This window comes from Alligator mississippiensis, chromosome 4, assembly GCF_030867095.1.
Source record: "Alligator mississippiensis isolate rAllMis1 chromosome 4, rAllMis1, whole genome shotgun sequence".
Taxonomy (NCBI): Eukaryota; Metazoa; Chordata; order Crocodylia; family Alligatoridae; genus Alligator; species Alligator mississippiensis.
The window spans coordinates 90,856,188-90,881,142 of record NC_081827.1 but is presented as its reverse complement, the minus strand read 5'-3'; the positions used below and the strand labels follow the sequence as shown (position 1 = coordinate 90,881,142).

The following is a 24,955-nucleotide window of genomic DNA, read 5'->3' as shown; positions in this document are numbered from 1 at the left end:
GACCTGGACAGGTTGGACAAGTGGGCAGAAAACAACAGAATGCAGTTCAACAAGGAGAAATGCAAAGTGCTGCACCTAGGGAGGAAAAATGTCCAGCACACCTACAGCCTAGGGAATGACCTGCTGGGAGGCACGGAAGTGGAAAGGGACCTTGGAGTCCTAGTGGACTCCAAGATGAACATGAGTCGGCAGTGTGACGAAGCCATCAGAAAAGCCAATGGCACTTTATCATGCATCAGCAGATGCATGATGAATAGATCCAGGGAGGTGATACTTCCCCTCAATCGGGCGCTGGTCAGACCGCAGTTGGAGTACTGCATGCAATTCTGGGTGCTGCACTTCAAGAGGGATGCGGATAACCTGGAGAGAGTCCAGAGAAGGGCCACTCGTATGGTTAAGGGCTTGCAGACCAAGCCCTACGAGGAGAGACTAGAGAAACTGGACCTTTTCAGCCTCCGCAAGAGAAGGTTGAGAGGCGACCTTGTGGCTGCCTATAAGTTCATCACAGGGGCACAGAAGGGAATTGGTGAGGATTTATTCACCAAGGCGCCCCCAGGGGTTACAAGAAATAATGGCCACAAGCTAGCAGAGAGCAGATTTAGATTGGACATTAGGAAGAACTTCTTCACAGTTAGAGTGGCCAAGGTCTGGAACGGGCTCCCAGGGGAGGTGGTGCTCTCCCCTACGCTGGGGGTCTTCAAGAGGAGGTTAGATAGGCATCTAGCTGGGGTCATCTAGACCCAGCACTCTTTCCTGCCCATGCAGGGGGTCGGACTCGATGATCTATTGAGGTCCCTTCCGACCCTAACATCTATGAATCTATGAATCTATGAGTCTCTGTCCTCTTCTACTGATTTCCAGTAGTAGGACTGGAGTTCACTCAGAAACATTTAACACAATCTGTTTCCTCAAGCTCTGTGTGTCTGTACATCAGTAGGTTCCCTTCTGCATAAAATATCCATATGACCTGTCCTATCCATTCACCTACTTGGAATCTCTAGTCCAAACCCACCACATCTCATGCCTCAGTTAGTATAAGCCTTTTCTCTGGCCTTGACAAAATAGAACCCTGTCAGATAGAATGCTGCTGCAAACACATGTTTCCTAACTCTCTGCTTTGATCATGTACCTCCCCCTACAGCCCCCCAAATCCCAGCTGCCCTCTGTCATCAAAAATAAAATAAACTACTTATCTTCAAAATCTGTTCCTGGGCTCCAGAATCAAAACCCTTCACAGCCTAGCCCCATCCTGCCTATTATCTACCACTCAGGTGTTGAACTAGCCCCTTCTTTGCTCACTTATTAGATTTTCCAACAAATACCTTGGTGCTTTTTTATACAGCCCTAAACTACCTTTCACAATTGGAAAGAACTCTCCATTTATATCCGTGAAGGTACCTAATTGTTGTCTTTCAAATCTGCCTTTAGACAGTATCCCATTATGATGACTACCAAGCAATACCTTGGAACAACTAGGCTAGGAATATTCTGAGTTTATTGCCAGTCACGTTCATTTGTACTGACTCTTAATTTTCTAGCATTTCCTTATTTATCTCTATAAATCTTCTGTCTCTTGACTTCTCCTTAAACTGAAAAATTAGTGGGAACCATCTTGGGGTCTGTAGAAAGCTACAAGCAAAAATTTGGTTTTTGCAAAAATATTTTTCTACATACATCTATACCTCTACAGATCTGAGAGTTAGGAAACATGTGTTTGCAGCAGCATTCTATCTGACAGGGTTCTATTTTGTCAAGGCCAGAGAAAAGGCTTATACTAACTGAGGCATGAGATGTGGTGGGTTTGGACTAGAGATTCCAAGTAGGTGAATGGATAGGACAGGTCATATGGATATTTTATGCAGAAGGGAACCTACTGATGTACAGACACACAGAGCTTGAGGAAACAGATTGTGTTAAATGTTTCTGAGTGAACTCCAGTCCTACTACTGGAAATCAGTAGAAGAGGACAGAGACTCATAGATTCATAGATTCATAGATGTTAGGGTCGGAAGGGACCTCAATAGATCATCGAGTCCGACCCCCTGCATGGGCAGGAAAGAGTGCTGGGTCTAGATGACCCCAGCTAGATGCCTATCTAACCTCCTCTTGAAGACCCCCAGCGTAGGGGAGAGCACCACCTCCCCTGGGAGCCCGTTCCAGACCTTGGCCACTCTAACTGTGAAGAAGTTCTTCCTAATGTCCAATCTAAATCTGCTCTCTGCTAGCTTGTGGCCATTATTTCTTGTAACCCCTGGGGGCGCCTTGGTGAATAAATCCTCACCAATTCCCTTCTGTGCCCCTGTGATGAACTTATAGGCAGCCACAAGGTCGCCTCTCAACCTTCTCTTGCGGAGGCTGAAAAGGTCCAGTTTCTCTAGTCTCTCCTCGTAGGGCTTGGTCTGCAAGCCCTTAACCATACGAGTGGCCCTTCTCTGGACTCTCTCCAGGTTATCCGCATCCCTCTTGAAGTGCAGCACCCAGAATTGCATGCAGTACTCCAACTGCGGTCTGACCAGCGCCCGATTGAGGGGAAGTATCACCTCCCTGGATCTATTCGTCATGCATCTGCTGATGCATGATAAAGTGCCATTGGCTTTTCTGATGGCTTCGTCACACTGCCGACTCATGTTCATCTTGGAGTCCACTAGGACTCCAAGGTCCCTTTCCACTTCCGTGCCTCCCAGCAGGTCATTCCCTAGGCTGTAGGTGTGCCGGACATTTTTCCTCCCTAGGTGCAGCACTTTGCATTTCTCCTTGTTGAACTGCATTCTGTTGTTTTCTGCCCACTTGTCCAACCTGTCCAGGTCTGCTTGCAGCTGTTCCCTGCCCTCCGGCATGTCCACTTCTCCCCATAGCTTTGTGTCATCTGCAAACTTGGACAGAGTACATTTCACTCCCTCGTCCAAGTCGCTGATGAAGACATTAAAGAGTATCGGTCCCAGGACCGAGCCCTGCGGGACCCCACTGCCCACACCCTTCCAGGTCGAAACCGACCCATCCACCATGACTCTCTGGGTGCGGCCCTCCAACCAATTCGCCACCCACCGGACTGTGTAGTCATCCAAGTCACAGCCTTTTAACTTGTTCACCAGTATGGGGTGGGATACCGTATCGAAGGCCTTCCTGAAGTCTAAGTACACGACATCCACCCCTCCTCCTGTGTCCAGGCGTTTCGTAACCTGGTCATAAAAAGAGACTAGATTAGTCAGGCATGATCTACCTGCTATGAACCCATGCTGGTTTCCCCTCAGCATAATTTGTCCTGCCGGGCTCTCACAAATGTGAGCCTTGATAATTTTTTCAAAGATTTTGCCGAGGATGGAGGTGAGACTGACTGGCCTATAGTTGCCCGGGTCCTCCTTCCTCCCCTTCTTGAAAATGGGGACCACATTGGCCCTTTTCCAGTCCTCTGGGACTTGGCCCATGCGCCACGAGCGTTCAAATATTCCCGTCAGTGGCTCTGCTATGATGTCGGCCAGTGCCTTCAGCACCCTCGGATGGAGCTCATCCAGGCCTGCCGACTTAAAGGCATCCAGTTCTTCCAAGTGACTCTGCACCATCTCAGGGTCTACGCATGGAAGTCTGGCGCACAATAGTGGGTTGACTCATCTTTTGCTTCTTGAATGCTGAGGGTGGTTCCAAGGGCTGGGTCCTTGGTCCTGGTATTGGTTTTGATGGTTCCGTCATTCAGAGGGAGCTATTTTTAGGCCTTCTGCCATTGTCTCTCAAACACCCTCATTTATCCCCATTCATTCAGGAACCAAGTTACATAGGAGGGGTAGGTATGAGTCAAAGGTTACACAGCCAGGCATGGGGACAAGATAGAAACTTGACAAACAAAATGGAAACTTGATATGACTTATGCTAACTTGACTTACATTTGTAGGCCTAAATCATATAGTATCAGTAAAACAGCAATATAGAACAGTAAAAATCAATATAAACATAATGATTATACAATATAAAGGAGGAGACAAAACAAACCAATACAACTTGCTATCAATATAAAATGCTGCGGCTTATCCTATGTCTTAGCTCACTTATACTTATCTATAGGGAATAGAGAGGGAGAGAAAAAGTCAGAAATGGTAAGGAAAGGGGAGGGAATGCATTGTTAAATAAAAAAAACCCAACAGAAACTGGGGGTTTTGCTACACAGCGGGACTGGGGCAGCTCCTTCTGGCTGTTGCTGCTGCTGGCCACAGCACTACAATATTGATAGAGACCCACACACACAGCCCTGACCTGATGTGCCCCACACCTGCTCTGGGTGCCCATGTCCAGGCTGAGCAGCAGCCGGGCAGAAACTGGCCTCTCTCCATCACCTACCGCTTCTGGGCAGTTCTTGGTGCAGCCACCTGAAACCTTCGCTGCGCTTGGCTTCCCTGCATGACCGCCACCTGGGTTGACCTACGACTGTTGTGCACTATCACTGCTTCCCCACTGGGCACCCACTGGTGATTTTGGCAGAGCCGCAGGGCAGCCTGGCACGCTGTGGGCTCTGGGTGGCTGCACCAAGAACTGCTCAGCAGTGGCAAGAGGGAGGGGTTGCTTTTCCCCTGCGCCGAGCAACAGTTTCTGCCCAACAGCCACTGCTGCTGGTGCTGCTGAGCCTGGGCAGGTGAGTCTGAAGCAGGTGCAGGATGCACTGGGCCAGGGTCCATGTATGGTTCTCCGCCAGTACCACAGGGCTGGGCCCAGTGGCAGCAGCAGCAGCCAGAAAGAGCTGCCGCTGCATGGGCTGCCTAGAAAGTCAGTCCAACCATGGGGTTGCCTCAGCCCTGCTGCGTGCCCAGGGGGTGGCAGGATGTGTCACAGCCAGACAGCGCCTGTACCAGGCGGGACCAAGGGACCTTCTGCGAGCCAGACAAAGCTCCTCTGTGGGTTGTATTTTGCCCACCTCTGCTCTACATACCTTTCTTGTGACTGCTATGGTTCACTTAATAGTCAAAACACACCTTTATAGTTACACTATCCTTATTCTCTTTACAGTGACAATACTGCACACCCATGTGCCTGTGTACGTGCATACCCATCACTTTCACCTTTATCCTTCACAATTACACAAAGGACTGCCTCCACATCTCCTCCGCATCCCCCCCAACCCCCTTCCAACTCCCCTTCCTGATTCCCCAGTCCTTTCATTCATTGCTGTAATTGTCATCATCATCATCGTGTTCATCTCCTGCATCATCATCATCATCATATTCACTCTCACCAACTGTCCCATCTCTGAACAGACTTTGCCAGTCTTTTCTTTTCCATATGATCTCTGCCATCTCCTCCCTGACATCTTCTACTAACTTTCTATGGTATCCTCTTGACTGAGAGGTTTGCAAGCCTGGACATAAGCAGGTTCCTCATCTTCCACAGGACATTTCTGAAGCAGGAGACTAACTGGTCAAAGCTGGCTGTCAGGGTCACAGGTGCTTGGTCAAGTAACCAAACAATACTGCCTTTTTCTTCCGTGTCTTGTTCCTTTCACCACCATAAGGAGTAATATTACTGTCTTCCACACCTCCTTTGCATATGGGCAGTACCAGGGGAAGTGCTTGATTGTTTCTGTCTTGTGTTGGCAGGTTTACCTGGGGCAGTTTGGTAGGCTTCTCTGCCTCCCTCTTTTTTTCCATGCCCACACAGGGAGTGCCCAGAGAGCTACCTGTCAGTTCAAGTCTCTGTGCTCCTTTTTCAGGTCCTTGTGGATGATTCTCTCCCACATGGTCTGGCATCTGTTGCCAGATAGTAGGTCTAAGAGTGACATGATGTCTCTTGCCCTTATCACCTCCTGCATCTTACAGTGGTTCATCAGGGTCACTGGGGTCTTATTGTTCAAATCTTTTTTTTTTTTTGGACACCTTATAGGACCTTGTAAAACCACAGTGATTCCATGGCCCACAGGCTCAGGTTGGTCATCATGTATACCCACCATTGTTGTAGCAGATGTCCTGCAAAATACTTTACAAAGCAAGCTGTTTTGGATTCTTTTCCCATTGCCAGTTTGCAGATCAGGCTTATGTACTTGGACCAGAGGAGTAGCAGGGCATATGGCATTTCTCTGCCCCCAGACCATTTTGTTTTGTTTAGTGTGATCCTTACCACCTTTTCCCATCTGCAGCCCCAGAAAAAACACACATGTGACTCTGGAGTCTACAGATGACCTGCTCCAAAGAGGATAAAGACTAATGCAGTGTACAGAAGCACTAGTAGCAACACAGCCCTCCTGAATACTATGTGTGTTGTCCCATTGACAGGTGGTGTCTGTGCCTTAGTCCACGTCTCTTTAACTTTGGCCTCAGTCTTTTCCCATGCCCTCTATCCAGTCAGCTCTGGGTAAAACTCCACCCTGAGGATGTTCACCCCACACAGGGGACAGACTCCAGAGTTGACAGGTCCCCAAGTTCACCCAGTACCAGTGCTTTTTGTGCACATTGAGCTTGGCCCCTGCCACTGCTTCATGTACCTGGGTGTGTTGTAACACTCTTTCGACTGACCCTTTGTCCCTGAATAGGGCACTGGGTCATCCATGTAGCCTAGGACTTTTCCCAGCTGCTCCTGGAGATTGGTTTTCTGCCCATCCCAGGGTACCCCATAGCCACTGAGCTAGCAGTTCCATCACTCATCTCAAAAGGATTGGTTACAGTGAACAAGGAAGAGGAACTACAAAGTAACTGTTCAGGCTACCCCCTTATTTTGGTATTATTTCCAGTTCCCTTAAGCTAGAGGTTATTTAGATTTCATGTGAGAACATTTCCTGACTTAATGACTACAGCAGGACCAGTTTAAAAAAGGAAGTCAGGAAACACTGAAAGATCTGAGGTTTCTTTGTGAACAAAATAGACATGTGCTGAACTGGATAGTGAAGTAGATTTGGAACTTCTGGTCTCCCTATCTCAGAATACGAGAGGGATGTTCCTATAATATTGAAAGGTGGAAAATTCAAACAGTTTGGGCATGTCCAAACAAACACGCTCATGTGGTATGTGGCAAACGTGTTTGCAGTGCCACATACCACACAGTCCAGAGTTCTCTGTGCTGCAAAAGTGCACTGCCCAAGTGTGTACTGCTCCATTTTTTTCCACAGTATTTTTTGATCCCTGGATATCCTGTGCACACTCAGGCAGCATGGAGCCATGCTGCAGCTGCCAGCTAGGTTCCACCCAGCAGGATTGCCATGGCTGAAGCTCTGGGAGACCCCCAGGACCCCAGGTAAGGCTGCTGTGGCCATCACAAGGCTGGCCCCAGCCTCCCCTATGCCACCCGGGGCAACTTGTTGTGCACCAGTGAACGTGGCACGGGCATTCCTCAGGGACAAGAAGTGGCAATGCAAGGTGCACCGCTGCTTCTTGTCCCCAGGGAACCAAACATCCACGCACATCTGGACACACTCTTTGTCTCCATCACTTTAACTATGTCCAGGCTACAAAGCAGGATAACACATTGCAGTAGAGGCCTGGAAGGAGGAGCTCAAGATATAAGGAAAAACTGTTGTATGTTTGCTAGGACCACTCTGAACATTACACTTCCAGTCTTATTTATTCTTCCTTTGTATTTCCTTCACTGTATCCCTTTTTTGTCTTTTGTGCTAAGACTCTAGGGTCCTCAAGACCAGAACTGGTTTTTTTCTTTTATCTTCGTACAGAGTCTAATACATGGGCAGGCAATTATTTTGGGCAGAGGGCCACTTACTGAGTTTTGGCAAGGCATCGAGGGCTGCATGACAGACAGCCAGGGGCAGATAAATATTAACTTTCTAAATTTTTTAGTGGTTCTGTGGGCCAGATGGAATGGCCTGATGGGCTGCAACTGGCCTGTGGGCCAGATTTTGCGCACCCCTGATCTAGAATGTAAACATTTCTGAGACTGGCAATAAATATCTTAGAACTGATTGATTTTTTAGGGGCTCTGTGGGCCGGATAGAATGGCCTAGTGGGCTGCATCCGGTCTGTGGGCTGCATTTTGCCCACCCCATGTCTAATACATTAGAGACCTAACTGGGCCCTCTACTTACAATACTAGTTAATAGCTTTTATGTGGATGATACAAAACTATAAAACATAATGCTCAGCAGGGAAGGGAAAGAATATAAAAAAGCTTCTGGAAATTGCTTTAAACCACCATGCTTCATTTTTTTAAAACTCATCTCTAATTGTTAAAGAGAAGAAGCGACTCCTCCTGTAGAGCAGATTAAGCAGAATGCTGAAAGGACCCTTGATTATTTCTGTTAGAGATCGGTTTCTTTTGCTTCTTTTCTTGTCTCTGTGTGTGTTTATTTGTACTTAGTGATTTTGAATACTCATGTATTTGTTTAGTGCTGCATTGAATATTTGTATTTCTTGTTTTTTACTTATTGAACAAATGTATAACATTAGAAACATGTGCTAAGAACTGAATATGTGAACTTAGTCTGCAGTAAACAATTCATACCTTCCTCCCTGCTCCTCTTTCCCCCACAAAAAAGTCAGAGTTCAGAGTAATCAATTGATTTTTTTTCAAAGAAGCCTTGTCTTTAACAATGAAATTAATTTGATGAAAGAGGATATGGTGTAGCTTTCTGTGATAATATGGTGGTGAACTAGGTGACTCAGGAAATCCCTTCCAGTCTTATGTTCTTACTTTGTGACATTATTCCCTAATTTGATGTTATGGCGTTTCCTGCATCTTCCTTTGATTCCACTAACTATAGAAAACAGAATACTTCAAAAAAGAGACTATGGACTGCATTATGTTCATACTGTCACCCCTTTTAACTTAACCAAGATTTGGGGTGTTGTAGGTTATTCCACTTAGGAAGGGAAGTCCATGATAGAGTCTCATATTTGTGGTGCAACCCTGCTTATTTACAATATATTTTTTATTTACATTGCTTTTTGGTACACAGGAGTAATCAAGCAACCACAGATTATCTTCACCATAGGTCCTTCTATAACCTATTTTCCTGGCCTTTCCCAGGATTGCACGTAGTTCCAGCGATGTCAGGCTTTCTTTTAGAGGTATATAGGTATTTAAATTTTGTCTGACAGATACCCTAGCTGTTTTTAAATTCTCTAGATTGTGTACATTTGCAGACTTATATATCCTATAAAAAACAACTGCAGGTTACACATGCCCTCATTCTGGTTCATGGCTGAATCTCAATGGTTTTCCACCTGGCTACCACATGCACCCTGGCCCACAAAAAATATGTATAGCAGGAGCTCCTCCACCCAGTTTGAATTCCTTGCATTTGAATAACCTTTTTTTTGGCTTTTTATGGATGGTAACTTGATTGATAGAGGTTGGTGAACCCTACCCAGTAACAACCCAATAAACCCCCCACTTAGTTTCACTCATGCTGGCAAAAGGCTGGCTAACACAAGTAGGAAGATAGGAACCTAAACTTCAGGACACCATTTGTTCATCCAACCCAAGGGCCAAGCCCCAAACGACACATTTGTCAACAGGACAGATTCAACCACCCAAACTGAACAAAAGCTATAACAATCATTGGGTGTGTCAACGAGATGCTACAGTGCAGTCATTACTGCACATTTATTTAGTATTTGCTAATACAAGTACTAAATAAATGTGCAGTAATGACTGCACTTTATTAGCAAGTACTAAAAAATGCACAGTAATCAGAGTTACTGTGCAGTAGTGCTGGTTAACATCTTTTAGGTGACGCTACTGCACAGTGGCCTAATAATACTGTGCTGTAGATTATTAGCACTGTCCATGCTGTAAAGTGCTACTGCACAGTGTTTTCTGGCTACTGCATAGCTGGAGACACACCCAGTGTAAGGGAAAAGCCGGCTCACACCTTAGCCCAGGAAGACTGCTGCCAGCATTGGCCAGGTAACTCACAGCAGGCTCAGCCCAATGACATTTTAGTCAGAGATCAGAATCCATCTGAAGCTGCAGAAATTCCCTCACAGCACAGTCTGTGTAAATACTGTTCTACTGACCAATCAGCTTCATTTGTGAGACCATCTAAAACCAATCTAGTTTTTGTCATTAGGTCTCAATCCTCCCCAGACTAAACCGCAGCAAGTTCCCCTTGAAGACTTACCAGGCAAAAACTAAACTTTATGCAGTAACACAAACACAATTCCTATCATCTTCTTGATGAAGCCTGAAAGTGTACCTACCTTAAACATCTTTCCGGATAGAAAAGGGAAAAAATACTTTAATAGAATAACATTTATACAGATTTCAGTTTTATATATTTATGTACATCAAAAACGCTCAACTTGAGTGTTATGGCACCCCAATGTGCCTTGAGATCCCTTCAGGCACTAAAAACTGGTTATTTTTATTTGGCCTAACCTAATATTAATGGCATGGATTAACAGATTCTTTTATTTTCTCAGGTTATTTCTTAAGGTTTAAATGTAAGTATTCATTATAATTAAATATCATCTTAAAGACTTGGTATTTATAATTTAAGTTTGTGCTAGGTCCGTGTTCTGCAACTGAGTGGTCTATCAATAAGTGGTAACATCTGCAGCCTATACTCCCTTTTCACCAAGTTTTTGATTGTAGTAATTCAGGCAACAGTCCTAGTGGTACTTTGCCTGCTTCCTTTAAGGCCTCTGTGGCCCTGTGCACGTCTCAAAAAAGTCCACCAACTCCTCTAGTATCTCCTCCTGGATCTTTCCTTCCATTTCCTTGTGTGCGCCATGCGGTGAGCAAATCTCAGAGCATATAGCCTTAAGGTCCCACAAGCTGCAGATAGCAGCATGGAAAGGAAAATGGTCATTGTTCCATCCAGAGTTTCAGAGAACACTGCACAACCTCCCTCCAGATACCATAGCCAAAGACTATGCCCAAGTTTTGGGAGACCTCAGTGATAAATAGTGCAGCAGCTCCAACCTGGGCAGGTGGCTAGACAAAGGGCAGGGAGGGAATGCAAACTGTTTTCCATGCCCTTGGAACTGCCCAGCTCAGCCAGCAGTGCGTGAAGGCACCAGGGATAAGGCAGGGATAAGGGCATGATCCTGGATTTTGGGGCTGATGTGTTTTGGGGTCTTTTTCAGGACACAAGAACTTGGAGAACATAATGTTGGGTCAATTTGACAAAAGCACCTTTTAGGCAAAGCCAAGGGCAACCTGGTTAGGTATTCTTTGTAAAACTTAACAGGAAGGTACACTAAAGGCAAGCACCCTAAAGGAATGAATAGGTAAAACCACTTCAGAATAGACATGGAGTACAGAAAGTTTAGGTAGCACACTTTATCAGTATGGATATTCACCAGCAGTGGTCAGAGAACATGCTGGCTTTTTGTACAGCTGTAAGTGCCACTTGGCTGGGGACAGGAGGCTGAGAGCGTTTGTGGGCTGTGACCAAGGAGATGGTTTCTGTGTACGCTGAAAGCAGAACTCGGAGGAGAGCTAATTCGTTCTCAGGAAGATGTCCCGCCCCCAAGGCGCGCACAGCTCAGCTTCACCCCAGCCCTGGACTCCGGCGGTGCAGTATCTCCCCCAGTGATTCCCTGCCCGCCCGCTGCAGGTCGCCGTGACTTGACAACTGGCCAATCCTGGCGCAGCGCGGGCTTTTCGAACTCGCTGACGCTCCCCCCCCCCCGCACGTCACAAAGCAAATCTGGATCGCCGCGTTTCTTGTCCCGCGCCCCCCTCCCGGCTCCGGTGTGCGCTGCTGCGCTCAGATAAGCAGCTCATGTCCCGACCCCGCTGGCTCCCAGCAAGGTTTCGTGAGGGGGTAATCTATAGTCGGAACGGATTTCCCAGCTGCTTGGAAATGATATTTTTAAAAATTCTATTTAAACCAAGGCCCCTGTGGGTGCTTTCCTTGGGGCCGGGAGAGGAAGGGGAGAAGCCAGGGGGAGAAAAGAAACATGCAAAGTAATCCCCCCAGGGCCCCACGTTAGGGATAAAATAAAAAGGTGCTTCAGCTCTTTCTGGGAAATGTGGGTGGCTCTTAAAAGAGCCGTTGGGTGTATAGGTGCAAGCATCTTCAAATCAGCTTACTTCTTCTTGGGCGCCGCCTTCTTGGCCTTGGCTGCCTTGGGCTTGGCAGCCTTGGGCTTCACCGCCTTGGCCTTGGCCGGGCTCTTGGCGGCCCGCTTGGGCTTGGCCGCCTTGGCCTTCCTGGGGCTCTTGGCCGCGCTCTTCTTGGCCGCCGCGGCCGCCGGCTTCTTGGCTTTCTTGGGGCTCTTCTTCACGGCCGCCGCCTTCTTGGCCTTCTTGGCCGCGCTGGCCGGCTTCTTGGCCGCCGCCTTCTTGGGCTTGGCCGCCGCCACCGCCGCCTTCTTCTTGGGCGCCTTCTCCTTGACCTCGCCCGGCTTCTTGCCCAGCTTGAAGGAGCCCGAGGCGCCGGTGCCCTTGGTCTGCACCAATGTGCCCTTACTCACCAAGCTCTTGAGCCCCACCTTGATGCGGCTGTTGCTCTTCTCCACATCGTAGCCGCCGGCTGCCAGCGCCTTCTTCAGGGCGGCCAGCGAGACGCCTTTTCTCTCCTTGGAGGCGGACACGGCCTGGGTGATCAGCTCGGTCACACTCGGCCCAGACTGCTTGCGGGCTTTGGAGCCTCCTGGCGCTGCCTTCTTCGTTTTCTTCGCTGGAGCTTTTGCAGCCGGAACCGGGGCCGCGGGAGCAGCGACAGGCGCGGTCTCAGACATGATCACAGGAGGCCTTGGTGCAAACCAAGAAAGCACAATAGAGTCGAACCCGCTTAGTTGCCGGTATTTATAGAGGAGAGCTGCTCTGTGATTGGTTAGTTAAAGACCCCGCCCAGCTGCAAGGGAGAAAGGAGCTCTTTCCCCAGCTCTGTTTGTGTTTCTTTTTGGTCCAAAAAGCATGTTTTTGGTCCAATATCTCCCATCAGATCACCCCAGTTCTTAGAGGGGGGAAGGGCAAACAGGGTATTTTTATTAGACAGACTTCGCGGGGGCAGAAACAAAAAGTGAGTTCAAGAAAAGGCAATAAACACTGAGTCATGGAGCTGCAGAGACCTCGGGAGACAGAAACTTTTGCTTTATCTTCGGGATAAAAGTATACTTTTGGCAATGAAATCAGAGCTAGAGTGAAGTCATATATACTTTAGAGGGTTTTCTCTACATCGGGGTAGAAAAAAGCGTGTTGTGAATCGATGTTGTCAATGCAAATTGATTTCAAAGTGAAGTAAGTAACACAATCTCCTCCCTGAGTTGTAAATAGAGATTGAGAACTGGTTGCCTTACCCAAGGCTTTTACCTGCAAAAACATTTAATTGTTCTGAAATAGTCTGGTCTACAACAACCATACTTTTCTGATTAAGATTATTTTGAGGAATGCTTATACTCTGGAAGTGCCCATGGCAGTACATGTCTTCCTATATGCTTCTAAATGTTCCAATGGAAGACAAAGAAAATGCCTTTGTTTTCATACATTTCACCTTCAAAATGACATTATCTCTACTTGATTTCATTTTATTCCTATGAAAAGTCATTTCTGGCCTGTTGTGAGGCAGTTTCTAGTTCAGTATTGTATATCTTAGTTTCAAACAAAAGAAAAATGAGGGGGGTACATGCATCTTTTTCAAGACATGATTTATTAAAATATATAGAAAGCCAGAAATAGTGTTTGCCAGGAAAAGAAAAAGAAAAGCAATAAAAAACAAACAATTGAGCTCTATGGTGAATAAACATTAAAATTCAGTCAAGCACCTAATCTTTCACCTGAATACAATATTGTGCAGAATTGGCTTGCGGAAACTAGATACTCGATTTCAATAATGCAATTACTGTTATGTGTACAGCACCAAAAGCTTCAACACAATGCTAAATCTGTTCTGAGGTACCAATACCTGGTTACACTGTGTTTTGTTTTATTTTGTTTTTAAAGACAAAGGGAGCTATAAATCAGTTCAAACAAAAAGCCAAAGCTCTTGGTGGAACCAATCACAAATTCAGAGAACAAAAAAATGTCCCTTCATTTACCTTACAGTCACATATGCAACATTAGGAAAATGTATACTTTCTTTCTATTTTGGAATAATAGTTAAGGTTAGTATGGGTTAAATCTGGTGGAAATTAGGCACCAGAAAAAAACCCTCCCAAAACAAAAAAACCCAACCAAGCCTGATTCATAAAAGAAGATGAGGTCATATAAAACAGAAAACGAAGACACATCCTTTTGACTAGTAGTAAGAAAATATCTACTTTCTTTGTTCTCTGTTGGTTATTTAGTAAATATATGAGTTTGTTTGCTTGATGTTTACTTATTTTTCCCTGTTTACATATAGCTATATGTGTATATTATGCATACACACAATAAGTTGTAAATGTGCCTTTAGAGTATTGGTTACACGTAACAATAGCTGTATCACATATAAAGCCCCCATGTTAACATAAAAGAATTTAAAGATTTATTTTAGTATGTCCTTTACAGTAGTAACAAATGCAACCACCTACAATGGCTGATAAACCATATAATCCAATTACAAAAAACCCACAGGGAAACTGCAAATATGCAGTGAAGTACACTGCAGCTATGATTCAAAAGTAATATGCATATTTTCATTCTTAAATAGGGAAGTGCATTATCTCTATGATTCAGAAGTAATATACATAATCTTAATCTTAACTACATAAAAAGGAAGAGGAGGAAGGTTGGAAAATAATGTGTTGTAAGATATGATGGTGAAGCTAAACCTGAGCAAAACCACAGGAAAAATGAATTCAAGGGATTTTTCTGAATTTTACTGTAAAACTGAATCAAAGTGGGAGTCATGATTGAAGTGGAAACTATGCTGAAGGCAAAATGATGAATCACCAACACTGAAAGCTGAATTATAACCATTTTTCCCTGTCAGTTACTTGTGCTCATAATTCAGTGAAAAAGGTCACCAGGAAGTCAAATGTGTCTGTCTGAAATGTACTGATGAAAGATGGAGGAGGTAATTTATAACAATTACCTTCAGGTCCCATAAAGCTAGAAGATGTTGCCTTAAAAAATTGCAAGTCCTCCCAAAGAAAACAGGGAGTGAAACTCTTGTTCCTTACAAACTTTTGTGGGTAGATAGCTAAAGATGATTTCATCTTATCATTGCCACCAGTTATCATCTTTGCTGTTACACTTGTGCTTCACAGATATTCATTCATTGTCCACATAGCCTGTGTATCGGGGAGATGAAAACATAATGCCAATCAGGAAATGGCTGTAATGCCAGAAAGAGCACACACCAACTGCAGGTGCTTTCTCAGCCTGCTGAAGGGTTTTTAAATCTGAAAGCTTGCTAAGAATTTTTTTCCAACTCTTTAAGTTGGTCTAATAAAAGCTATCAGATTCACCCAAAGAACCTTGTCTCCCTATGTCCTTAGACCAACATGGCTACAACCTACACCCCTAGACAATTTTATTACTTTAACTAAAGGCAGGTTTGGCAAGACAGGTAGACCTGAAGAATTCGTTTTTTCCCGGTGTTTAAGAGTTACTAGTCTGGTACAAGAAGATTGTGGGGAGCAGGGTGGGGGGCCAGTGCTTCAGAGGGAATGCAGAGGAAAGAGATTCAGTTTTTATCCCTATGACAAGCATCGATCAGAAAGCTAGTGTGTGTGTGTGTATGTGTGTGTGTGTGTGCGCGCGCGTATGCGCACATGTAAATCATTTAATAGTACTTCTCTTGACTGGCTGTGGCAGGGCACTGTTTGTGCCTGCCAGTTAAAGGGCCTAAGACAGCAGCCGGCAGGTGCCTGATGAGGGCAGGCATTTTGGATTCAGAGCCACCCATATAAGCAGGGCATTTCGCTGCTGGGAGCCAGGGAGCAATATCACCTGGCTGCAGGTATCATCTGGAGGTAAGGGAGGAGCTGTAGGGGATGGTCAGGTGGCTCCTGGTCCTGGGTATGACCTAAAACTGCACCCTGTCAGGAGTGGGTGGCCTGGTGGGGCTCCTAGTGGCGTGGGAGTCTCCAGGAAATGCCAGGCCAGCTACCAACCCAGTGAAAGGCGGATTGGGGTGCCTTAACCCCTAGCCCCCACAACTGGGTGGGTTACCCCTTTTTGTAGGATCTGGAAGGTGGACCCCAGAAGAAGAGTGTGGGGCCATAGACTCACACCTATCTGGACTTCCCTTGAGTGATCCATGCTGGGGCCAGGACTGGAAGGGCCGGGGGCCCACCGCAAGGAACGCCCAAGAGCCGAGGGCCTGGGGTTCCGACTGGCCTGGAGGTGGGCCAGGGCTAGTAGCCAAAGGTCCCGGGGGGACCACACCTGAAGGGGAAATGGTTCAGGGAGCTATGCTGCCCAGGATGAAGACAGAATAAGCTGCCGGAGGAGAGGAATCCAGGAAGGGTTCAGCAGTAGGATTCTGGGGCCCAGCGAGGGGCCGCTGATTGTGAGAACTGCAGATGCCATCTGTGAGGCTTGGGCTGCGGTGTAGGGGAGGAACGGAGCCACAGATAGTGCCCCCTGGCATTGGGGCAAGAAATAGGCAGCCTCCGACTTAATTGACATCTATTAATTAATTACCAACAAGGCATGGCAGATGAGAAGGCAGGCGGTTAGCCCAGAAACAGGTGGGCAGGCCACAGTGAGATTGGCCCTGAGAAGCCCCCCTGTTACACTGGCTCAGGGTTGTCTCCATGGTGCTGTCTGTCACCTTCATGCAATAGTCCTGGTAGCCTCCTCACAGGGTAAGACTCTCAAGACTAGGTCACAGGCAGAGTCTGCCCCAACTGGAGCTAAGGAGATAAGAACTGGATGATCTAGTCTCCTCAGCTGTACCAGAGCAAACTATTGCCTTGGCTATGGGGAGTCACTTTCAGATGGTTAAAGTATAGGACTCAGACTAGTTAATTATCCTGGTGCATTTTTCGTTCACTAATTCTGCCTTCTGGGCTTTCCTTTTAGTTTGTTTCTCTCCTTAGACCATATCCCTATGTTCCAGCAAATCTGGCACAATTCGGCTATTAGGAAGGCAAGACTACAACCTGCCAATAAGCAATAGTTACGATTCCCTTAATTATTACCACCCATATCAGATCAGTGACTTGTTTTTTTTCCCCAAGGGAGCCAAAACTCACCTTGCCACCCTGTAGCCTTACTTATGATTAGATTGACGGGGCACCTATACACATGTCCAGTGCCTGCTCTGAACTGTTCTAATTAAAATGTTTCGGAGCAGACTCAATTCTATCTGCTTCCATTAGTTAAAAGTGCCCCTGCTGCCATTTTGAAGTGAGGGGTGCTGAATGCAAGAGATGCTGCAGGCATTTTAATTAGAGAGGATCCCAAGAGTCAGCAGGGCTGCTGCATGCCAGGAAGGCAGCGATGCTTGTATGCCTCCCTGTAGGACAGGCCATACCACTCCAACTCCTGGCCAGACCATGGGAATAGGACGTGTTTCCCGCATATCCATTATGATTCTCAACAGCTGGCGAGGACCAGTCCTTGAAATCCAGGACTGTCCCGGCTAAACAGGGACATACGATCACCCAAAGTATAATTCACCACAAAAAGGGAATAGATACAAGCAAACTTGTACCACACAGGACTTTACCACTTGGGGTACTTGTAAATTGGGTACTGAGAAAAGAAGTAAAATACAGGTTTTATAGATCAGGCGTTTGCTGTTTATATGCCAAAGCACAAAAGTAAACATTTATCAGAGTATCTACCCACAAAACCATAATACAGATTTTTACCTGAACTAGGTGGGAAGGTGCAGGATGGTATACAGACTGACAGCACATCATTTTAAAATTTCTGGGTTCTCCAGTTTCCTAGTCCCTCTCCCCTCTGCCCCCCCCTCCCTCCCCATTCTACACTCCATTTTTATATATGGATTATTTTAATAAACACACTATGATTGGTTTTATTCAAATCTGTTTGCTTCACTGAGCATTTGGGAACTATATAAACTCATTTTGCATATGAACTTGGAAAGTGTCAAAGAGCTACAATTTATGACCTTGCAAAAACTGCAGTTTTAGAAAGGGGCATTTTTTAATCTCCTTCCTTCACTATCTTGGATTGCTATTTGTCATTGTCAAGTTCTTTTAACTTTAATTTTTATGGCCCTCACTGACAAGATTGCTTTGTTTATACAATTCCTCAGAAACTTCACAAAAATACATGTTTACTATAACAAAATTACTTTTAATACATGTAATTACATATGTTGCTACTGCAAAACAAAATTAAGCTGGGACTGTGATATATTATATTTGGATTATCTGTTGTGAGGCCTTCTTATATAATATTTATTTCAGATGTTTTTTTTTTCTTTATTTTGGTCTCACCACAGGTTTAGTTTGACATGTTGATTGAATTCTTCATCTTTCTGGCCAAGCAAGTTGGAATGACTGCAAAAGATTACTCTGCAATTCAGACAGTAGCTTTTGAATCTCTTTTCTTTAGCCATCCTGCAGGTTAGCCCAAGTCCCGTACAGGCGGCCTTGATTTAATTTTACTTTCTCAGCCTACTACTTATTGATTATATATACAGCACTTTATGCAAACTTAAGCACCTATTATCCATAACTTAGGTTTATAGCAATTTTCCAATCTGTACCTGCCACTGTGACTTTTCAATACAGAGCACATCTGCAGCCTGCACCTAACCATTGGGCTGGGCCACCCATTCATTAGTCATTACACATAGTTTCTGGGATCCCATATAGAAGACCTTTACCAGGCTTTGGGACACCATGGGCACACCTACATAAGACGCTTACTGTGCAGTAGCCTAATTAGCTGTACAGTAAACATTGTATGTCTACAGGTGTACCCCTAAGAAGCTGGAGTAAACTAATTAACTCTGCAGCAGAATAGTACTTTTAAATACGAGCACTATCCTGCTGCAGAGTTTTTACTCAGTGGTGCACATGTAGATGTGGCTGGCTGAGGCATGAGGGTGCTTCAGTGCAGGGCTAGCCAGCAGGCAGCCTCCATACTGTATCACCCTCCTGTACGTGCCCTGGCACCATCATGCCCCTCCACAGCACATTGAGCTGAGTGGAGCAACCCCAGGCTAGCAGGCTGACCCCTGGGACCCCTGCCAGCCACGACTACTCCAACCAAGCTCAACGTGCTATGGTCCTGGATGCACATGAAGATATGGGACCTGGGAACAATAAACTACAGGACAATAAACCCCAGAGTTTATTCATGTACATTAATTGCATGTGTAGACATGCCCATGATGATCCAGCCTAATTCCCAGCACCTAAGGAAGCACCTAAGGAAGGTGACCTGTTGGAAATGCTGGGGTTGGCAATGTTTTTCACCAGAGTGCCAAAAACACCTCAACCCTGACTTACACTGTGACTTGGTTTACCAGGGGCAGCCTGCATGAGAGGCTCAAGGAACCTGATCCTCTCATTGCTGGTGGCAGCTACACGCATGCCTCAGAGTGGACAGTGGTGGAGGGGCCAGGGGTATGCTGCCCCTGCCCTGCCATCTGACCAGAGGTGTGTGACTGTACCCATGGGCACCACAGACCCCAGCCAGGGCTCCAGAACCCAGTGTAGCTGTTTGCAGCCTCCAGGCTGTAGCTGGCCAGGGCTCTGGGTAGCTTCTGTCATCCATGGAGCCTGGGCTGCTTGCAATAGGGCTTGCAGCCTCCTGGCAGCTTCATGGCTGGCAGCAGCTGCCCAGAGCCTTGGCTAGCTGTAGCATAAGGAGAAAAATGGCTTGGCTTGTCATGCTCTGGTATGAGTGCCAACCCCTGCTGTAATGCCTTCTCTGATGATGAGCAGCCTACTTTGCTTTGATACCACAGAGGGTGGGGAAGAGGTCATTTTGTGGTTCCTCAGTGTGCTGGGGGTGCTATACACTTCTCACCCTGGAATGCACATTACAAATCATACCAGCACATAGACAGGTGGAATGATTGTTTCATGTTTTGGAATGGAAGGATCCAGGGTTGCACCAAGGAAAGTTAAGTTGAACTAAGTTGAGTTTCATATGTACCCAGCTTTAAGTCTGTTCCCCTGTACAAGGAACTACCCATAGGGAACATATATGCTAAATGTATTTCCCCAAGGTCTTCCAGTAGGAAGCCAGAAGGAAGGATAACTTAGCAAAGATGTAATTTTATGCTGTATGGCATACAGTGATAAATAGAAGGGCCACATCAAGATGAGCATGGGCATTTGGTTCCCCAAGGACAACTAGCAGGGGCACACCTTGTGCCCCTGGTAGTTGTCCCTGGGGAATGCCTGTGCCATGAACCCTCTGGCATGCAGCAGGTTACCCTGGGTGGGGAGGACAGACTGGGGCCAGGACTGGGCTGACCCCAGCAGCCTTACCTGCAGCCCTAGGGGCCTCCTGGGGTTGCAGTAGCAGCAATCCTGCTACTTGGAGCCTGGCTGGCAGCTGGAGTATGGCTCCAGCCAGCCAGGCTCTGGTTTTGAGCAGCACACACTGTCCCCGCATGCATCGCTCTGCTTTTTTTTTTGTGTGTGGGGTTTTTTGACCCCTGGATATCCCCTCTCCTCTGCACTTCTCCCTTGCAGTGCAGAAAACAGCTGAATCTGTGGTTATGTGGTGCCACAGTCGTGTCTGTGGCACCACATACCACACGGCCACATTCATCTGGACACGACCAAGGAGTCCACTAGGAAGGATTTTTTTCAGAGAAAACAGAACAGTTCAAATTGATTTGGCTACAATACTACTAGGTCCAAGGGTAGATAAATGTGTGTTCTTAAGTGTTTTGATAGTGAAGTGCTTGCAATCACTGGCACTGTTCTTTGCACATTTTAGCAGTCCTGGGAGAAAAAGGGCAAGAATGAAGGTAAGTATGAATCAAGTAAAACACTTGATCATAGATGGTATACTTGCTGGTTTCATTAGCTTTAGGGACAGCTCTGTACTTCTCTCATGCACAACGTACAATCAGTCCAATTCCTGACACCTCCCCATACTTCCCTATGGCTATGGCTTCAGAAGACAGGGGAGTGTAGAAAGGAAAGGAACTTTTTTTTCTTTTTCCACATAGTGGCATGGTTAACTTGTAAAATTCGCTTCCACTGGAAGTATAGAAGCAAAATTTGCTTCCACTGGATGTATAGAAATAGATAGTATTGCTAAGTTCAAAAACAGACTAGACAACTTCATGGATGATAGATTACATAATAGCCATTAACCAGAAGCCAGGAAGGTAAAACTTTGACATTTCTAAGCCAATGATGGCAGATGACAGGGTAAGTATGACAGGGGATGGGTTACCCTCAGTATGGCCCACTTGTATGCTTTTTCTAAAGAATCTACTACTGCTTTGTTGGAGACAGGATACTAGACAAGATGGACCACTGACCAGAACTAATAGGGTAGTCTCATAATCTTCTGTTCTTATAAGTGATATGTACTACATACACAGACACATACTTGAAAATATAGGAAGTATCATTTTTTCATCATCTCCTCCCAGCTCTAATCTTAGTATTGCATAAGACTTTATTTTAGAAAGGTTTACAACTTGATTTGTCTTTTGCTATTTTCTTAGTACCTATTATTATGAGGCCTTCATCAGGTTATGGTAATTAGATGTTATAGCAATGGAGGTGGCAAAAATATTAACTAATAAAAACATCACCCACCCACCCACCCACTAACTAGGAAAGGAAAGGGCTGACGGGGAGTGGGGAGAAGCAGCAGATGGCTTGTAAAGAAACCTGCTGGATCAGCTGCAGCTGCCGCCGCCTGCAAACCCTGCGATTCAGAGGCGCGCAGAAAACACAACACCCCCTCCACGCCCCGGCCTGGGGCCTTTCGTCCGCAGTGGGCCCCGGGAGGCAAATCAGCGCCCGGGGACACGGGACACGGTGCTGGACGCCGTTCTCGTCTCCCTCGGGAGCCCCGGGCTGGGGGCGGCCCCAGCATTGCTGCAAGGCAACGGGCGAACTCAGTCTTAGCTCTCGGGCAGCTTGAGACTCGCATCCTCGCGTACAGGGAGGAGACCGCAACCTCCCAGCTGCCCCGCGCCTGCGCCGCGACCGAACAGCGCCGGGACCTTGGCTGACTCGGGAAAGGAAACCTCTGGAGCCGGAACCCGCCCCTGTGCTTTCAAAGCGACCAACCGGGAGCGTGGGCGGGGCCCGGGCGGAGTCACAGGGCAGGCAGACAGAGAAAGGTCGCCCGAGCCAGTTCTCAATCAGGTCGGACTCCAGGCAATATATACCGCGCTCTCTGCAAGTCTTTTCACATCGAGTGGGTTAGGCAGTTTGCGAGTATGTCAGGTCGTGGCAAAGGAGGCAAGGGCTTGGGGAAAGGTGGCGCTAAGCGCCACAGGAAGGTGCTGCGGGACAATATCCAGGGTATCACCAAGCCGGCCATCCGCCGCCTGGCTCGGCGCGGCGGCGTGAAGCGCATCTCTGGCCTCATCTACGAGGAGACCCGCGGGGTGCTTAAGGTCTTCTTGGAGAACGTGATCCGCGACGCCGTCACCTACACGGAGCACGCTAAGCGCAAGACCGTCACCGCCATGGACGTGGTCTACGCGCTCAAGCGGCAAGGCCGCACTCTCTACGGCTTCGGCGGCTGAGCTGCTCAGTCTTTTAGTAATCCAAAGGCTCTTTTAAGAGCCACCCACTTTTGCGCAAAAAGAGTTGTTTCGGTTTTGCTGTTTTAAGTTGCATTATAAATAGTCCAACACTTGTATTTCGCCACAGTAATTTATCGGCTTTTGTTTGTGGGTCTTATTACTATTGCTCGAATAGCTTGTAGGAAACAAACCTGTGTACGGAGCAGCTAGGACCGACCGGCAGAGAACAAAGACTAGTGCAGGAAGAAGAGAAACACCGGCCTAGAGACGGAAAGAGAGGGTGCGTTCAAACGCGCAACCACTCCGGCAAACGCGGATAGCCGCGGAAAAAAGGCTAAAATGAATCCAAGCTATGGAATAAAGTAACCCTAAACTGCTTCCCCCAACGGACTTCTCAAATTCATCCGATGGTCAGCACTGCTGCTGCTTTGGGCTGGGCAAGGGGTTCCACAAATTAAATACTTTCCCTCCCCCCCCCCATTCAAATGTCTTAAATGGTCCCAGTCACTCGGCCAGGACCTTGTGCTGATGCTCACTCGCCAGCCTCCGGCGCATACAAGATAATCAAGCGCTTTCTTGACTCTGTGTGTGGCTCTGAAAAGAGCCTTTGGGATTTTTCTTCAGGCGGCAAATTTTGGCTTTCCTCCGCCGCCGGGCTTACTTGGCCTTAGCCTTGTGACTCTCGGTCTTCTTGGGCAGCAGCACGGCCTGGATGTTGGGCAGGACGCCGCCCTGCGCGATCGTCACTTTGCCCAGCAGCTTGTTGAGCTCCTCGTCGTTGCGGATGGCCAGCTGCAGGTGGCGGGGGATGATGCGTGTCTTCTTGTTGTCTCGCGCCGCGTTGCCCGCCAGCTCCAGGATCTCGGCCGTCAGGTACTCCAGCACGGCCGCCAGGTAGACCGGAGCCCCGGCTCCGACCCGCTCCGCGTAGTGGCCCTTGCGCAGGAGGCGGTGCACGCGGCCCACCGGGAACTGCAGTCCAGCCCGCGAGGAGCGAGACTTGGCCTTGGCCCGCACCTTCCCGCCCTGCTTGCCGCGACCTGACATCCTGCTACAAGCTTAACCTCACGCAACAGAAAAGAACGCTCCCCGCTCCAACTCTTATATTCCCTCTGTGCGGCAAGAGAAGCGATTGCTCATAGGCTGAGGCGTCGGTGCTTTTCAAATGAGCCAATGGGGAGACGGATCTAGGTCCGGCCAATGCCGGCGCTTGGAACGCGGAGACAAGGCGTCTTCTGCTGTTTCATGGCAGTTTTCTGAAACAATATGTCTCTGAGGAAGCCTTCTGCACCCTTAGATATGGACTCGGGAAATGTTACAGGGAATTGGAAAATAGAAAGATTGTGAGGCTACTCTCGGCATTTAGCTTCGGGGCATTCTCTAGCACACCGATTGCCGGAAGCCCTCCTTTGTTTAAGGTTTGCAAGATGGCGGAGAAGACGGCGAGGAAAGGGGCGGGCGATATGGGAGAAAGAGAGGAGAGGGAAGAGAAGGGATGTGTCTGTGAAGCCAGTTGGCCAGATATTGCTGCAATTTCTTTTTTGAAACAGAACAGGGTTTCCCCGTCCCGTCCCCCGAGCCGAAAACTCAGGGCGATGTCTGCCACAAGTGGGATCACAAAGATGTGAAGGGAAAACACGAGCATGGGGCATCTTGGGGAGAGGTCCACGCTGCCGGGAAAAGAGCATCGGCACTGAGCGCGGTGCCGGCGCTGTCTAGAGGGTTTAAAACTCTCCAAAAGCAGAGATCAGTTCTTCCGACAGCGGCTGCGGCTGGGAGAGGGGATCATACCCCCGCCCTGCCTCAGCAAGCCGCGGCGCTGCTGCTCCGGAGCCGCCTCAGGCTCACAGGGCAAGAAGTCAAGCGAGCGTGGGGGAGGGAAGAAGCGCCAGTCTCACGCCTTTTTTTTCTTTCTCTAGTTCTCAATCAGGTCGGACTCCAGGCAATATATACCGCGCTCTCTGCTAGTCTCCCCATATACAAGCAGTAGTAGGCAGTTTGTGAGCATGTCAGGTCGCGGCAAAGGCGGCAAGGGGCTGGGGAAGGGTGGCGCCAAGCGCCACAGGAAGGTGCTGCGGGACAACATCCAGGGTATCACCAAGCCGGCCATCCGCCGCCTGGCTCGGCGCGGCGGCGTGAAGCGCATCTCCGGCCTCATCTACGAGGAGACCCGCGGTGTGCTTAAGGTCTTCCTAGAGAACGTGATCCGTGACGCCGTCACCTACACGGAGCACGCCAAGCGCAAGACCGTCACCGCCATGGACGTAGTCTACGCGCTCAAGCGCCAGGGCCGCACCCTCTACGGCTTCGGCGGCTAAACGGAGGTGAAAAAAACCCCATCTACCAGCTACTTTGAACACAAAGGCTCTTTTCAGAGCCACCCACACTTTCACAGAAAGAGTTGCTAATATCAATTGTGCTGTCACGGTATCTTAAAATTGCTGTTGGGTATTGCTTAGGGACTTCTTTAGTTATAAAAATGTGTTTCGG

At 47.5% G+C, this 24,955-nt stretch overlaps 3 protein-coding genes across 3 annotated transcripts; 1 reads left to right on the top strand and 2 right to left on the bottom strand.

Moving 5' to 3' along the window:
- Nucleotides 1-11,907: 11,907 nt before the first annotated feature.
- LOC102562423 (histone H1.01) lies at nt 11,908-12,637 on the bottom strand. Its single transcript, XM_019480869.2, has one exon. It carries the CDS (start codon nt 12,612-12,614, stop codon nt 11,961-11,963), a length of 654 nt encoding a protein of 217 aa, XP_019336414.2. The 5' UTR covers nt 12,615-12,637; the 3' UTR covers nt 11,908-11,960.
- A 9,439-nt stretch (nt 12,638-22,076) lies between these two features.
- On the top strand, nt 22,077-24,845 carry LOC102562659 (uncharacterized). Its single transcript, XM_006269492.4, has 4 exons — nt 22,077-22,460; nt 22,970-23,049; nt 23,165-23,338; nt 24,385-24,845. The coding sequence occupies exons 1-4, from the start codon at nt 22,154-22,156 to the stop codon at nt 24,781-24,783; spliced, it is 960 nt and encodes a 319-aa protein (XP_006269554.3). The 5' UTR covers nt 22,077-22,153; the 3' UTR covers nt 24,784-24,845.
- LOC102562891 (histone H2A.J) lies at nt 23,051-23,603 on the bottom strand. The gene has a single exon (XM_006269493.3). The coding sequence runs from the start codon at nt 23,510-23,512 to the stop codon at nt 23,123-23,125; it is 390 nt and encodes a 129-aa protein (XP_006269555.1). The 5' UTR covers nt 23,513-23,603; the 3' UTR covers nt 23,051-23,122.
- Nucleotides 24,846-24,955: the final 110 nt, after the last annotated feature.